Below are 16,620 nucleotides of genomic sequence, written 5' to 3' on the forward strand. Positions count from 1 at the left end.
CACACAGAACAGTCCTGGGCTGTTCTATGATTCTATTATTCTAATTTCAGTTAACATAATGAGAATGATAGGTAATTAGTACTACTGAAAAACTAAGCCAGTCATTAAACTCTGATTTGGATGACTAACCTTAGAAAATGTTGAACATTATTTCATGGAAGATTCTCCAAAGAGTATTCAGATGAGAAAACTACATCATACTGACTTTCTCACTCTAAATTCTTGAAAATTCCAGTCCACGGTAATCTGGAAGTCGTGATTATTCACTATTCCTGTGTGGAAAGAAAGAAGATAGGCTGCTTATTGTTCTTTATTAGAAGCCATAAGAAAAAAAGTAAGAATAATTCTCCCTCAAGACCCAATTTGCTCTTGTAGGTCACTGAAGGATCTTTCAGTGGACCAAACATACTTTGCTTGACATTTTATAAGGTAGAGTATCTATATCACTGTTTGGCTAAGTAGCCTGTTTTTCAAGGATGCTACCTATCCATAGTTGTTATTACATTGGCTGCTATTTCAAAATTATTTATAAAGCATGTCATTTTACAGTACATATTCTGCCAGGTCTCCTCCGTAACCCTGAATATATCACTCACCTTCCCTGTTACCCACTGAGAATACACTGTACATGCCCAAGAGAAATTTCACCTAATCTGATTATGTCATTTCTTTTACTGTTTCAGAAGCAGCTCATGATTCTGCAAATGTTGTTGTATGCACTGAGCTCTAAGAATCAGCTTCACAAAACTAAGTATGCACATTGACATTTGGACCACAAATATTAACTGCCTAACTTTCACCATTACTTTGGCATTTTTTTCATGGTTTTATCGTATTGTTGGATGAGTAGCAGATTCTCCTTATGTGATCCAATTACACTGAAAAGCGTACACCCACTAATCCCAGGATCCCAGCTATTCAGTCCAGATTGAACATTTAGATTCTACTTACCCAAATTCCTGCTCTGTTTCCAGCTGAAAGCTGAAATCTTTCACTCACAAGCTAAGAGATGGTATGTCCTTATGGTGCATGAAAACTTTCAGTCAAGACACCACAGAGCTGCAATAGTGGTGAAACATCCTCTGCTGTGATGTAACTGCTTACATGTTTTGCAAGAGGATTGCAACCAGGATGCTATATAATCATATATTAAAACATACAATAGAAGCAACAGCTATTGGATGCTCTTCTTGGAGCTAAGGCATCTGTCCAAATAGCTGGTAAGCATTTTGAAGGGTATAAGAGAAGAACGTCTACAGTGTGCTGGATCCTGCTAATATTTTCACTGGCAAAATTTCCTTTGTGTGGTGCAATCACAGACAGTTGATGCTTTCAGTTAAAAGGCATCTATTTATTTTATGCTAATGTAGGGTGTTGGTGTTTTTTTTTTCCCAGTGAATGTTAATGCACAACTCACTGCTTGGTAAATACATATTTTAGAAGACATTCACTAAATTGTTTGACATGAATAGATCTGTCACAAAAACAATTCTGTTCCCCCTATCCAGGAACAAAAAAACTGTGGTCAATTTGCTCTAACTCGTTCATTGTAAAGAAGTGTAGGAATTGTACCATTTCTTCATACAGCAGTATATAAATAGCAGCATCGACAATGACCTAATACAACAGGGTCATTACAGAATCCAAAGACATGATGCTTGAATAGAGAGGTTCACGAACGCAGTTGATGTTACTGAAGTAAGAAACTCTACGTTATGCTAAGGTATATGTCAATCGTAACAGTGAACACATGACCTTTGTTTTAAGATTTAGAGACACACTGTTTCATCCAGTAGCCACGTGCCCCCCCCAAAAGACTTACAATTTTATGAAATATTATAGTCGTAAAACTGCTGAGATTAGGAAGAACGTGGAGACGGACGAAGCAGAAGGAGACCCCATCTGAGACACATTCGGAGTAACCTGTATTTGTCCAGGACGTCTCGTGAGGAGGGCTGCTGCTGCCTGTGAACAGGCTGACTTCAAGAGCCAGGCTTCCCTCCATGGCCCACAGCAGCACGCCAGTAGAGTGCTACTATTGCCAACGCTGACTGAGTGAGCAAACACGAACATCGCCTATTATTTTCTCCTACCGTCGCACCCAAAGCCTTCCTCCCACAGCACCCTCAGTCAGCATGTGGGCGAGGAGCCACATGTGTGTACACGGGCTGAAAACCAAGTTGTAGCTGTGAGGATCCCAGGTTGGCAGGGGCCGCCTCGGCCTCTCCCCGGCCTGCTGTCAGCCTGAGGGCTCCCTCTCTGTGAGAGGCCGCGGCCTTGGCTTCTCCCGAGGGTCCAGGGAGGAGAGGCTGTCCCTCAAGGGCTTAGGCCTGGGCCGCCCCTCAGCAGGCAGCCACCGCCGTGACCCCGGGGGTCAGAGCGCAGCTCCCGGGGCTCACACAGGCGGCCCGGTGGCCCTGCCAGAAGGGAGGAAACAAGGAGGGCGGGTGGTGTAGGCGGCGAGGGAGCAGGCGGCCGTCGGGCGGTGTGGCGTGAGGGTACGGCGGAGCCGGTTGAAGCGAAGCGGGGAGGGGGGAACGGCTGCGAACGTCTGTGCGCCTGTGTGGCGGCGCGAGCGGCGTGCCCCCGCCCTTCCCCCGCCGGCGCCCGGCGCTGCGCGGTGGGCTGGCGCTGGGGTATTTACGGTAAGGTGGACTCGGCGGTGGCAGCTCGGTGTCAGGTGATCGGCGCGGAGGAGCCGTTGCCGCCGCCCCGGGGAGGAAAATGCAAGATGGCCCAGCGGGGCCGTGAGGGGTTCCGCGGCGCCCCCTCCCTGCCCGCCGCCGCCTCCCCGGCGCTTAGGGCCGGCGGGAAGCGCTGAGGCCAACCCCGCCGCGCCAGAGCCCGTCCCCGGCGGGGGCACCGAGCCATGGGGCTCTGCTACAGCCTGCGCCCGCGGCTGTTCGGCGACGCCGGCGGCGGCGGCTCCATCTCCAGCGCCGGCGCCGCCTCGGAGCCCGAAGCGCCGGCGGAGCCCCACGCCGCCCCGCAGCCGCAGCTCCTCGGCGCCCCGCTCCGGCCCGGCGGTAAGCCCGGCGGGGAGGCGGACGGGCCGCCGCTGCTGCTGCAGAACGGCGGCGGTAACGGGGCGGCCCCTGAGCGGCCGCCGCTACCCAAGGCCGGCGGCCCCGGTGGCGGGGGAAAGGCGGCGCGGCAGCAGGCGCTGCACCAGCCGCCGGCGCTGCAGAGACCCTGGGAGAAGCTGCGCCTGGAGGAGCGGGAGGCGGAGAAGGAGGCGAGGAAAGTCAGCAAGAGCATCGACCGGGCGCTGAAGGAGCAGAAGCGGGAGTACAAGCAGACGCACCGCCTGCTGCTACTGGGTACGTGTGTGTGCGCGGATGTGTGTGTGTGTGCGGGGCGTGTGCCGGGCGGGCAGGTGCTCCGCGGGGCTCCCCGGCAGCGGCTCCTCCCCGGCTTCCCCCGCTTTCCTGGGGCGCCCTCCATCCCTCCTTTGTCTCCCTGCTACCCCCGGCCGTCCCCAGGCTCTCCCCCAGGCAGGTTTCCACCTTCTTTTCCCTTCCTCTTCCTCCTCCTCTTCTCCTCCCTTTTGGCCCCGGCAGCGGTTTTGCAATAGAGAATCCGATCGGCGCTTGTCCTGCCAGGGCGAGCGGCTCCACCCAGGCGGGAGCGGTGGGGATGGGGGAGCAGCGGGGTCTTCCGCGGGGAGAAGAGCCCTGCCCCGGGCGGGGGGCTGCCGCCATCGCCGCCGGGGGGGCTGCCTCGGCCAGAAGTTGTCTTAGCGCCCGAGCAACTCGGAAACATTAAAAAAAAAAAGATTAAAAAAATCAAAAACCAGGCAGTAGAGAGAAGGAAAAAATGGCTATGCATAAGATATGTAGCCGGTGGATGATCCTTCTCTGCCGTGTGTAAGCAGCGGTGTTCTAATGAGGGGCGGTAGTATGGGCTTGTGGCTCCTAAACGAGAGGAGTGCTGATGAGCTCCTTAAAGAAGCAGTGAGCTGTGTAAGGGGAAATAAACGGGTGTAGGTACGTGTATTCCTCACAGGCATCGCCTCCACTACAAGGTGTGTTCTTCAGTTCTTGGCTCTCAAATTTTTTTGAGGGATGACTTCTCAGCTTTTGTCCCCTCTTCTCTGAGGTGCTACGTGCGGTCTGCTGTTGCCGCTGCTCTTTCTAAGCATTAGTTAATAGTCCTCTCCAGAGGATTTGTACCAGCTGATACATTTACAGTATGAAAACCACAGGGGTATCTAATACAAGCATCTCATTTCCTGCAGGAAACAGAACAGTCATACTGCAGGGCTTTTTTTTTTTTTTTTATGGTCTGAACAGAGGGCTTATTTGGCCTCTTAGCTGTGGTCATAAATCTCTGTTTACTGTTAGTGTGGAAATACTGATTTGCTTTCGCCTTAACTTGCTTTGCGTGCCTTTGTAAAGTTGCGTGGTACGGCGTTTTGGTGGTTGTCTATGTGTATTCTAGATTTTGGGTAGTCTTACGTCTTTCTTTATAACACTGTGTTTCCACATTATCGGATTCCTCATTCCTGTTGGTGGGCTATGGGAGGAGAAAATATGAAATACAGCAGTGCACAAAAGGTATAAGCAATGTATGCCAGAACTGTAGTGCGCTAATTCTAAAAAACACGTTGTGGATTTTATTATTTCCCATAAAATACCAGCCTGTAGGATACCAATACATCCAGTAAAAGGGAAGAGGAAGAAGATGTAATTCCTACTGCATGGAATTTAATAATATTCTTTGTAAAATGTTTCCTCTGATACTTGAACTGTTACGGTATTTAACTCTAAAATTTCAAATACTCCATTAAAAAAAGTGCTTTTTTAAAAAACTTTTTCTTCCTGTAATCTCTGTATGGCTCCAAGAAGGCAAAGGTACTGGTTGGTGGCCTTCCTCTAGAGAGCAATGTAATTGCTTGAACAAAAGGATCCTAACAAATAGATACTGCATGTAGGCTAAAACATGGGTGGTTGTCATAGTAAACCAGAGCAGTAAACACCTGTTCAGAAACAATGCAATTTGAAAAATAAACCAATTCTGACTCTTGGCACCCTGAAAGAAACTCAACGCTCCTAAGACTCTCTGCATTGAATTTTGTATTAAATCTGTGTCATAATCAGAAAATACTCTCCTCATCTTCATATCACAGAGGGGAAACGCTGGATTAGTGTTTCAGTTCTGCGCGATCAGGGCCTGACATAAATGTTTGATTTGGATGTAGGGAGAGCTGCAGGTGCTTTGCGTTGCTGTTAGCAAAGTGGAAATGCTGTTCTAGATAGAGGAAAATATTGAGAATAGTGAAGTGTTTATTTGTCAGAGAATGAATAAAGGAAAATTGCATTGCACAAGGTAATCATTTTCAGGCTTGCACAGAGGAGGAGACTCTAGGATGTATACAAAGGTCTTTTAGAATAAAGAATATTATCAGCTTGGTATATTATAGTATTTCTGGTGGTAAATAAATTGATCCCTGTCCCTAAGGTTTTCCTGGCAGAGTGAACCTAAAAAGCGTACCTTTGCTAGAGAGAGGAGGAATGGTTTTTGTAGATCAACATGGAGGAAAAGCATAGCAGAGGGGAAATGGTGAATGCAGTGACAGCAGAGCACTGTCACAGAATAAGCAAAGTTGAGCAACAGCATTAGTTTGTTTTATTTTATAAATACAAGTATGCAAATAATAGTTTCATTTTGGGTTGTCCTTGTATGTCTTGTACATGAACTGGGGCAAGTTTAGAGGATATTATTGGCATTTTAGAGGAAAATGCAACGTATATTTTAAGGAGCTACTACCAGATATCAAAAGGGTATGCAAATAAATGCACTAGTTTAAGAACGCTAATGATCTCTAGAGTCTCTAAATAAGTAGAGTATTGGAAGAGAAGCCTCTATAAATATTTGAAAACAACCTTTCCCTAAAAAGCACACAAATTCTGCTTTTATTATGTCAAATGAAAACAGTCAGCTTTGTGATGAGCTGTGCTTATAAGTTACCAAAATGTTACGAAGTCTCAAAGGATTTTTTTAGTGTATGTTGGTAAATAACTCTCTAAGAACATGTTCTTGCCTGTCACAGCTTCCCCCCAGCTAATGTCTGGTGCTGCACATGATGTTTTGATGCTTCCCCCCCCCCCCCCCCCCCAACATCTGGAAACACTTAATTTGTCATGTCATAACCAATAGCTGTGAAAAGGTAAGTCCTTGAGATCAGCTGTCTGTGTGTGCCTCCCACATAAGTAGATGTATCTATAACTGTGGTGCAGGGGCTTTGCAGGGGCTTTACTGGTGCACTGGAATAACAGAAAACATGGTTTGGGTTTGTTTGTTTTGTTTTTCCACTTCTTCAAGAAGATGAGCCCACATAAAATGAAACTTGCTTTCCACCGCAATTGGGTGTTTTTTGTTTAATGTCCACTTTAAAAAGAGGAGAAAGGGATGGAAACCTTGAATTGATTTTTTTGCGCTGTATTTGCATTTTTTTGTTTCCTTTTATTTTTGTAAGTGAAAATGTTAATTTGTGCAGAATTCTTAGGATGCTTTTGCTAATCCTGAGATGAGGCTTTTTTTACTTTTTAAGCATACATATTTATTGCACAGATTTACAGGGCTTGCTCAGAGTCTTGTAGCTCTGGTTCCTGTCTTGTGTTCTGTTTAGTCTTTTTGCCCAGAGAACTGCAAACACTCAAACACTACAAGACTGTTTTAGCTACTGATTTCCTAGAAACTGTACAAACACTACAAATCACTTTATAGAAGCAATTTAAATTCTCATTTCCAGTCTCATATTTTAAACTATTTTGGGAGTAAATGGGGTGAAGGGGGGTTGGCTTTAAACAAAGTGCTAACCATTGTGGAATAATTAAGGTTCATGTAATGTTGAAGTAAGCTATAGAGAGAATTTTTTTTTTCCCCCCTAGATAGTGGCTGTCTTCCAGACTCCTCTGGCTCCTGTTTTTCTGTTTCCCCTGACTCCTGGTTGCTCTCCTAATTTTGGATGACTTTCTCAGCAGAACTCATTCTTTTGCACTTCCCTGCTAAACTGAAACCGAAAGTGCTGGGAGTAAAAGCTTTTCTGTTCAACAGAAACTGAAAGTAATGATATAGGGATTGAGGGAGGGGAAAATGGAGATAGTAATTTTCTTAATTTACAAGGTACTGTAGCTGCTTACATGACATTTAAGTATTGACTAGGTAGTGAGATTTAGACATGTTTGATGTTTGTGTATAAAACATACAAAGAAACACAGCTCCCCTGAATTCATGGAAAACGAACACAAAGATGCCTTGTCAAGCCTGGGGAGTTCCTGAGCAGTAGATCCCTGAAAGCTCAGAGGTGTATAACAAAAGTCGTGCTTTACTACAGTTTTATTTTCTTAACTACACACCTACTAACTGTTGTCAGAATTCAGCTGTGTTGCATAAAGGACTTCTGCTCTGACAGTAGTTTTTAGACTAAAATTGCAGTCTGTTATTTGTGTATGTTGCATCAGCAAACCCTTGTTTATCATCCCCAAACCAATTTTAAGTATTAATTTTTTTAAATAAGATTTATTAAGTTTAACTTTTACGTAGTGCCAACTCATGCTTATTGATAAATACCTGAATTTAGTTTAGCTTAATGTGCTGATACTCTCCCTGTGCCTGCATAAGGCTGTGTGCTTTGGGTGTTTTTCTGTTACCACTAGAGGTGATGCCCTCCCTGGTCCATACGGAGCTGGGCACTACTGCTTCTGTTTGAGGGTGTTGTGCCCTCTTGTTGCATCCTGTATATGCCTATCTTGTCTCTACAAAAAACGTTTTGGTTTGTGCCAATAGATTTAGGATCTCTACAGCCAGGTGGTTCTAGCATGTAGATAATTGATATATAATTGGTAGGAACAGATATTTTCAGGACTTCAAAATAATGGGCTGCAAATACTCACCAACATAATAAAGTAAATGGGTCTTATAATTCCTAATCCTTTGCATCATTCATGTGTCTTTCCAAATGCTCTTCTGCTTTTGTTGTATCTTATGACATCATCTTGAAGTGCTTATGCACTCCTTGCAGATGGGGACACCAGTAGGCAGAAGTCATCCAGATGTGTTGCAATTGTTCTTAACTTTGGAGGGTTTTTTTAAGTGTACTGAAAGTGATTCCTGATTTACAACACTTAGCTTTTCTTTATTCTCTAGATTACCAACTAATTGCATTTAGCCCATGTTTAGCTGTTTTAACTGATTTCCATTCTTTGATTAATTTTGCTTATTTTTTAATAACTTCATATTTAAGAAAAAAATACACTTTTTTTTTTTGTTCTATTCCATGTTACGTGTAGCAGTGCCGGGAGGCTCTAACTGCTGTGCAAGGATGGGTTCTGCAGCTGTTACTTAAGCAATATGAACTTTCAGTTATTAGGCAAGTTTTGTGTATCAATGTGTATTCCACAAATGCTTATTGTAACACAATGTCTTAATCAAGCAAGGTATGCTCATATCATCTGTGTCACTTTAAGCTCCTATTGCCATTGTAACTTCCCGAATGCAGAAGTTTTTAAAGAGTACGTAAAATCCTGGATTTGTTTTCCCTTTCCCCATACCTTTTTTTCCCACAGTTTAGAAGAAATACAGTTTGAAACTTTGTTCCCATGTTCATGCCTGTCCACTGCCCCACACCACACCCCATATTTCTTTCCTTGCCAGCCCTTTGACATTCCTTAGCTGAATCTTAAACGATTTTTTTCAATCTCCAAGCTAACTGTATAAATAATAGTTATATTGTGGGGTTGTTTTTTCTGTATTCGCATCTTTGACGCAGTGAAACTATACAAATTGGGGAAAGTATTTACTGTGTTTTTTTCCTACACTCATGGCTTCCTTCAACTTACTTTTCAAGTCAGGTACCATTTGAGCTTAGAAAGTTGAATCAATTTTTAAAAAATTCTTCTTTTCTTTTTAATCCAAAAGCCTGGCTGAGCTGTGCGGGAAACCTGGCCCTTCCTCTGCTTACCAAGTTTAACTTATGTGATAGCCTGTTCTAGAAACGTGTTTCTTTCACTGAATGATGTGGAAATGGTTCTTCTCCACAGACTTCTGAATAATAGTAGAGAAACAAAATGGTGCAGGTAAGATAACAGCTATCACTTAACCCTCCAGTAGAAGGGATAAAAACTTCTGAGTTACCATTTTGCATTGGGGAAGTCTTGACCATATCTTTTGGTGTTTTCTTAAATTCTGTGTGGTTTGGATCTTTTGAAATGTCCAGTAAGAGACTCTCAGTGTAGATGCTTGATGGATTGAACAGGTCAGTAAAACGAAGCACGGAGCAGATGTTGTTCAGCCCGTTGACTAGTGCCACCGTCCAAAAAAAATCTAAAGCTGTCTTTCATGGAAGATGCAGATCTATTTTTAGAGGTGGAAAATGTATGTCAGTAGTTATTACTTACTACATTCTTAATAAAAACAGATGTTCCTAGATAGTTAAAATCATCCACTTATGGCTAAGATTTACAGCCTTATGTGGTTGTTCAACACTGAGAGGGGTTGCAGTCATCAACACATCTTTCCCTTTATGGGCAGAAGCTTTGTCTTACTGTGCCATTACTCACAACTGCCTGACACAACCATTTTGGGTTTTTTAATATTTTTTTCTATTTTCATTTCTGACTGATAATATGCATCAGTAAGGTTGGGTGGTTTGTTTGTTTGTTTGCTTCTTAAATACCCTGGACTACAGAGTCTGGAAGAAATGCAGCCTTGTACCTGGCTGGTGCACATCATATTTATGCCTTTTCCAAAAGTGGATGAGCATATTAAGTACACTGACTAGCAGTATTCCATATTATCCCTGTAGCACAGTATAGCTATATGTGAAACTCCTGTCTCTTGTGGTTTGTCTGCACGTGAATATTAACTAAAGGTTTAAGGACATAAAGCCTCACTGGATAAACTGTATGAAGAAGAAAGGACATGATGTTTGGGACTAGAATAGTTAAAAAGTATTTAAGAAAATACTTATTTTTTTCTTTTTCTGTGTTCACGTGCAAAGGATCAAAAAATACGAGCAAATATCTGCCAATTAATGTCTGTAACATAAGGCATAACATCAGTTACCTGTAGTGGAAGAGCTTAACTGATAATATCTCTTTGAAGTCAAACTTGAATTGCTTCTTCATAATCTGGTATTTTACATTTGTTTGTTTTTAAACTTAAGTTTGAAGAATTATAAATTCCACTTTAAAGTAATGTTAGATTTTGAGAATAATAAATTATTTTTTTCCCAAAATACCATCACTGTAGTAAGTCAAATCCAGGTTGTATTTTTGAATTCTATAGTGTTATCTTTATTTTAGCCAAGAATTTGTATCATGTGGGAGCAATATACATTGTGGAGCTTGTAAAGCTGTTTAGAAGTAGAAAGGTCTACCCTGACAAAGTATGAAAAATAAAAATAGTTGAGAAGTCTTTCATTTTCTCTATGCTAGGCAATACAGTTTTTTTTTAAGAAGACTTCTTTCCTGTAAAGGGCAAAAAGGAAGCTCTTCTCAACAATCAGTTCAAGCACATTGGCTAGTTGGTCTTCAGAAGCTGCGGAGTCGGAGAACATTCCTTCTGTGATTTGGATTGGTGCACACAATGGAGATAAGTAGCAGGCTGAAAAATACCTGTAATAACAACCTGACAATAAATTCAGTCCTTAGTCTCTGCAGGTATCATTTCCCCACTCCCAATCCCTCTTTATTAATTATTTGAAAGTACATATTTTTGATACATGTAATATACGCTGTATTTAATTTGTCATATGTGGATTAAAATGGATAGAAAGAGTTTTATTTTTCCATCATGGAGAATGAAGGCTATGTTAAACTATCAAATGTGCGGATGATCATGGATGCTTATTCTTCTGTGCAAGTGTAACTTATATTAAGCAACTTAATTTTTTTATTGAAAACTGTCATGAATGTTGCTGGAGACATTACTAACTCTGTTCTGCTACAATTCTCTTAATTATGGAGAATTAGTCATTCCGGATCTTGAAACAAATGCAGAATACACTGCATGGCGTTAGGTGGTGCCTTCTTAATCGTCATCTTTATTTCCTGGAATGCTTGACACGTGGAGGACTAAGCTACAGCAGAAGCAAGTTGCTTTTTTTTCTTGAGTGAGAGCACTCATTTGTATTTCACATGCTTGAATTCATTTCATGTTTGAAGAACAGATTTCTATTCCAGATGATACTTTTTCAGATCGAGGTACATATATGTGTCTGTGTGTGCACACACACAACCACTGAAGTTCTTGTAAAATACGGTAGAAGGTCATGAGGAGTCTAGGTGAGTTAAACCAGCCTTCAAGAGTATGTGGTTGGATTATATCCTGGCATATCTCATAGACTTAAAGCTTCATAAGAACAGGGCAAGTCTAATGGGTTCTGTAACAAGATCGTTTTTTTCATCATTTGACTCGCTGGACATTTGAATTACAAAGCAGACTTATGGTGTTATCTCCTGCCTGATCTGAGCTTGCGGTACTTGTCTAGTTCATATCTCTCTCTAGGAGAGATATGAACAAGATACTAAGGGCTTCTAACACAAACCAGCCTTTGCAAAGACAAACTTCTTTATTATGTTCTTACACAAACTATAAACTTAAGAAGCAGAAGAATATAGTAATTTGTATAAAGGACATATATAGAAACAACCAGATCATAATCTGCAAAGGTATGGTTAAAGAGGGTTTGGTGGTTTTTTTTTCCTAATAAAAAAAAAAAGTCTTTTTTCCTTTCTCAATGGCAAGATGCTGTAGAAGGTGTTCATGTCTTGTAACGTATCTGTTTTTCCCAATCATTTAACCACCTAATATTAAAAGCTGAACAAAGAAAAAAAATCCTTGATGTATACAAGATAAGCATAGCTGAAGCAGAAAAACTTAAGAACCTTGTAGTATACTCAAGTGTACTACTGTTATGTGTGATGCTGTGCAACCTAGTCATGTATAAACAAGCAGGAAAACTGCATTAAGGATTGGCTATAACTTAAGATGACTTTCAGATCCTTTTATTCATTGAGTCTACTGACTTGTGAGCATGGCTTAATGTAGAATAGTAGCTGTTTTAAACTGTTTTGCTTTTATCCCTTGAAAATATTTCAGTGGAGGGAAACAGATGGGAACTACATGACAATAATTCTGGTTCAGACTGAATAGTTATCTTCCTTTCTTCCTGTGATTTAACATTTTGAAAGAAAAACAAAAATCTCAAATTCTTTAGAGGATTTTCTCACACTTCGCCGGGGGGGGGGGCACGGGGTAGGGCACAAAAAACAACCAACAAACCACCCTTCTTTTGTATAAATTCTGGTGGCTTTGGTTTAACAGAACTGAACTCAAGTTCACATTGATCTGGATTGTCCCTATAGGTTAAATAGCACTGGGAGGTGAACACAAGCTTTTGGCACTCGGGGAGAGACTGGATAGCAAACTGCATTTAAATAGCTGTCATGCATTGTTCCTTTTACAATTTTCTTCTCACTTTTAAGAATGTTTTGAATAGCCTTACGCTTTCTGTGATTCTTCAGTGCTCTAAAGCATTTAATTTCTCTTAATGGAAGACTGATACAGAAGCAGTAGAGTTGCGCTTGATTTAGTGCTTCCTGATGTCTTGTTTTCAGATCAGGAGCCATAGCAATCCCTCTGATGCTTCCATGAGTTTTGAGGTGCACTCAGGGTGTATAAGGCTGTTGTTCCAAATTCCATTGCCACTTCCTAAGGTTTTCTTATTCTACTCAATGTGACATCTGGATTCATGAGCACGTTTGTTCAATAGTGTATTTCCAACTCGATTATTATTGAAGAAGTACAATTGGTGTGGGGTTGTTTGTGTTGTTGTTGTTTCTTAATGGGAAAACTACAGTAATATTCAAGGAGGTAACATATTCACTCCTAGGGCCTTCCATCTCTTAAGTCTATAGATAGAGATGAGGATGCTGGTGCAGCAGAGAGGGGAAAAAAAGAACAAAAATGCCTGCAGTGGTGTCTGGCTTGCAATATGCAGAACTCTCTTCTGTCAGTGGATTCTGGCTCCAGGTATGTGTCAAATATGTCTTTGAACTACCAAAGGCGTGAAGAAAACTGTTTCATGGAAAAGCTGAAAAGGAGATAATAGTTTCTTGATACTTGAAGTTGCTCATAATTTAATGTGGAAAGGATTACCTGAAGAATAATCCACTCCAAACACCATTTGGCAATAATCCTTGTCTAGTTAAAAAGGATTCACAGATATGTGGTCTGTCTGCCAGAGACTGAATAATACCTTCCAACACGTCAGGAAAAGTTAAAGCAATGCAGTTAGAAGGTCAAACAGCCTTTCAGATGACCGTCACAGAAGGGTTTGAGGGGTGGGTAGGGGTGAGACGGGACTGTCTCTCATGCAGCTTCATGCTGTGCCCAGTACCACTGTTAACACTCCTGGTCCAGGAGTTTCAGGAAGAGGAATCGGGGACTCGGATGCTCTGAATGAGAATGAGCAGATGTTTCACACTCGGTCTGCCTTCCTATACAATGCTTAAGAACAGGTACCTGTTAATACCTGGTTCTGCTCTTGGGGGAAACCGTTCACCTTGATACCAGAGTTTCTCAGGTTTTTCGTGTGTTGCTTGTGTGAGCAGTGGCACAGCCTGCCAAGATTCTCCAGTACCTGGTGTTCTGGCACATGTAGATTGGGTGCAGGGCAAACCAAATACATAACTTTCTCAAGCCTAAACAGCATAACATCAGTACGTCCTACTATGTTGACTGCCACTGAAATGTAACCTTTTCTTAATTACAGTATTTCTCTAAGATAAAGATGGATGAAAGAGTATGGGAGCGAAAGTGTTTGGTTTTTTTCTCCCTTCCTTTAACTTCCTATTTAAAGTGAATCCAAAGCCTCCCCATAATGCCTCACTTTGTATTTCTTTACAGGTCAAATAAGCTTATTTAAAAGTAAGAATTTCTGCTGTTTGATTTGTGGTTTTTTTTCCCCCCTATGTATTCTGTATCCTTATACCCCTGGTAAAAGAATAATTAGAAATTTACTTGAACTGGCTGTTTACATGATGTGCAAAGAAGTGCTAAATTAATCTCTCTTAATCCTATGTCAGACAAAACAATTTGAAGATACTACTGAGTAGCAAATAAATAAATATACAGCATGTTTTGAGTTCAGTCCTTTGTCCCTTAACACAGTTCTCTGTAAAATTAGACTGATTAAAGACTTCAGTATTGGTAGCAGCTTCTGCAGCATGAGGTAAGCAATCAGACAGTGGAGCAGATTTAAGGAATTTATGAATAAGTAGACTGAAAGTCCAGAAGTGACCAGTAAGATTTTTCCATTCAACTATCTATGTAATCAAGAATTCATTTTACTTCCCAGTAGTCTCCATGCTCTGAATTAGTAAGTTGCTTGAATTTTAACATGAATATTACTAAGGTAATCTTCATATGAAATGTTCAAGCAGTGGTATTGTTTGGGACCCTATTTCAGGCCTGAATAGGACACATACTGTGTCCCACCCACCAACTTCAGCTTCTGCTTGGCTGAAATTCATGCCACATATGCTGTCTTCAGCTTGCTTGTAGTGGTAACTCACATAGTTATTCTATTCCTTGAAAGAAAGCAGGCTGGAAAGTATTCCTTAAAAGCTAAATGTGCTCTCCACCTATTGCTCTTGCCTGAACTGTGTTTCCAACATCTCAGAAGTGGGCAATGCCCACTTCTAATGGAGTTTTTGTTCATATTTATTTTCTGGAGGAAGCATTATTTTTATTTTTTATGTGGTTCATCAGACAATACAGAATTGCTATATATCCAAGTCTTTCTGAAACTGGCCTATAAAAGTCTTTGTACTCTGCTTCTAGAGAGATGACCTTGCAGTGGCTTACTGAAGAGTATTATTTTACTGTAACATGCTTATCAAAGGGTTGCTTTTCTCTGACATGATTGCTCGTCCACACTTCAGTCTTTTGATAAGCTAGCATTAGGCACAGTGGTATCTTTAATGAGCTACTAAAGTTTACTGATTCCTTGAGGATCTTACTAGCGATACTGCAACTAGTTGATGATTCACGATTAGTTCTTGAAATCCATCTATTAGCTGATTCCTGACCCACTTAAAATGTGTTATATTGATCATTTGCAGAATAACATCAGGCATGCATGTACTGCTTATTTATAATATCAAATGTCTTATATTGACATAAGCCTTTAATATACCCTCAAATACTTATTTTTAATTAAGCAAATAACTTATTACTGATTGATTGACCTTAGGTGATAGATACCAGCCCTGTGCTTGATGAAATGTGATTTTTCTCAAACAGTGTGTAATCTAAATAACGGGATCTCATACCTGAAAAACTTTCTTTTCTGAGGGCCTGAGGTTATTTCATAGAGTAACGGTAAATGTGACTGATATTCTTTATGCTGTTATCTGTGGTGATTTGCAGGACATGCTCGGATCCTTCCTATAAGCAATTCTCCTGTAAATATTAAGAAAAGAACTGTTTAGATCATCTTGTGAAGAAACAGTACAAGGATCTCTGTTTAAAGAATTACTTGTGTTGACACACACAGCATTATTTGCTGTTACTCTTTTAAGGTAAAAAACATAACCTGACATTTCTGGGTGAATGTTTTCATTAAACAATCAGGCTGGTTATCCACATCTTGGTCTAGCATGGTCTAGAAGAGCATGGTGCTATTATGATGTCTAGCAAAAAAATAATTTTACTAACTTGAGGAGATACTTTGGAAACAGCGGTGTTTTACTTGGTCTGTTCCATCTCTAGAGTATAGTCTGTTTTTAGGGTGGTTCAAACTGTCCATTTCCCTCTCCTTTTCTTAAAAAGAGACAAGCTCCTTATTCAAATTGATACTTTCAACAAACTGAAAATCCTTTGTCAAGATGAAATATTAAGCCAATTGAATATTTACTGACACTACAGACCAGAGCAGGAGAAACAGATAATCTCATGGTGGTGCTTTTTGTTTCCTTCTTTTATTTGTTACTGGCTGTGGTCCAAAAGTGTCTCCTGTGCTATGTTAGATCTTGCAGGCAGCTGCTTGGACCTTTTGTGAATGCTGTCTTTCAAATCAGCTGACTCCTGTTACTTTTTGCCTTCTTTGTTTATGGATAGGAAATTACTGGTTATTCAGGTTTTGAAATCACCTTTACTATTAAAGAGTCCAACTCAAAATGTAAGGCTCTTAAATAAAAGCACTTAGTAAATTAACAGTTTTATTTTAGGTCAGCTTTTTGGAGGCTTTTTTTAGTAGCAGTTAGCAAAGATAATTAGTGTCTATCACAAAAACTGCTTGTTGTCAGAACTGTTGTATATGTTACGTGTTGGAAATCAACTCTTATTCTAGCCTTTTACTAATATACAGGTAGAGTTCTTACCTTCATAATCCTCTTCTTTATTAATAGGTATTTGAGTGAAGAATTAAGTCACTGTGAACATATTCTCATATGAATTCTCATTCTTCAACTCATCCTAAATGCACACTAACAATTATCTCAATTTATAAAATACTTGACTGAGTTTTTCATCATAGACAGTCTTTTTTTTTTTCTTCTCAGGTGTATGCATTTTTTTCAGAGCACTGGATGGCTTGAAAAGCTTTCTTGA

At 40.9% G+C, this 16,620-nt stretch overlaps 1 protein-coding gene across 1 annotated transcript in view; it reads left to right on the forward strand.

Moving 5' to 3' along the window:
• Positions 1-2,603: 2,603 nt before the first annotated feature.
• Positions 2,604-16,620, forward strand: part of GNAL (G protein subunit alpha L) — a gene marked incomplete at its 3' end in the record, with an annotated part of 198,479 nt that continues 184,462 nt past the window's right edge. Inside the window, exon 1 of the mRNA XM_081996551.1 lies at positions 2,604-3,320. Coding sequence (XP_081852677.1) covers positions 2,870-3,320 — 451 coding nt within the window. The 5' untranslated portion in view covers positions 2,604-2,869. The remainder of the gene's footprint in view (positions 3,321-16,620) is intronic.

This window comes from Phaethon aethereus (genome assembly GCF_964289735.1).
Source record: "Phaethon aethereus genome assembly, chromosome: 2".
In the NCBI taxonomy this organism is placed as follows: Eukaryota; Metazoa; Chordata; class Aves; order Phaethontiformes; family Phaethontidae; genus Phaethon; species Phaethon aethereus.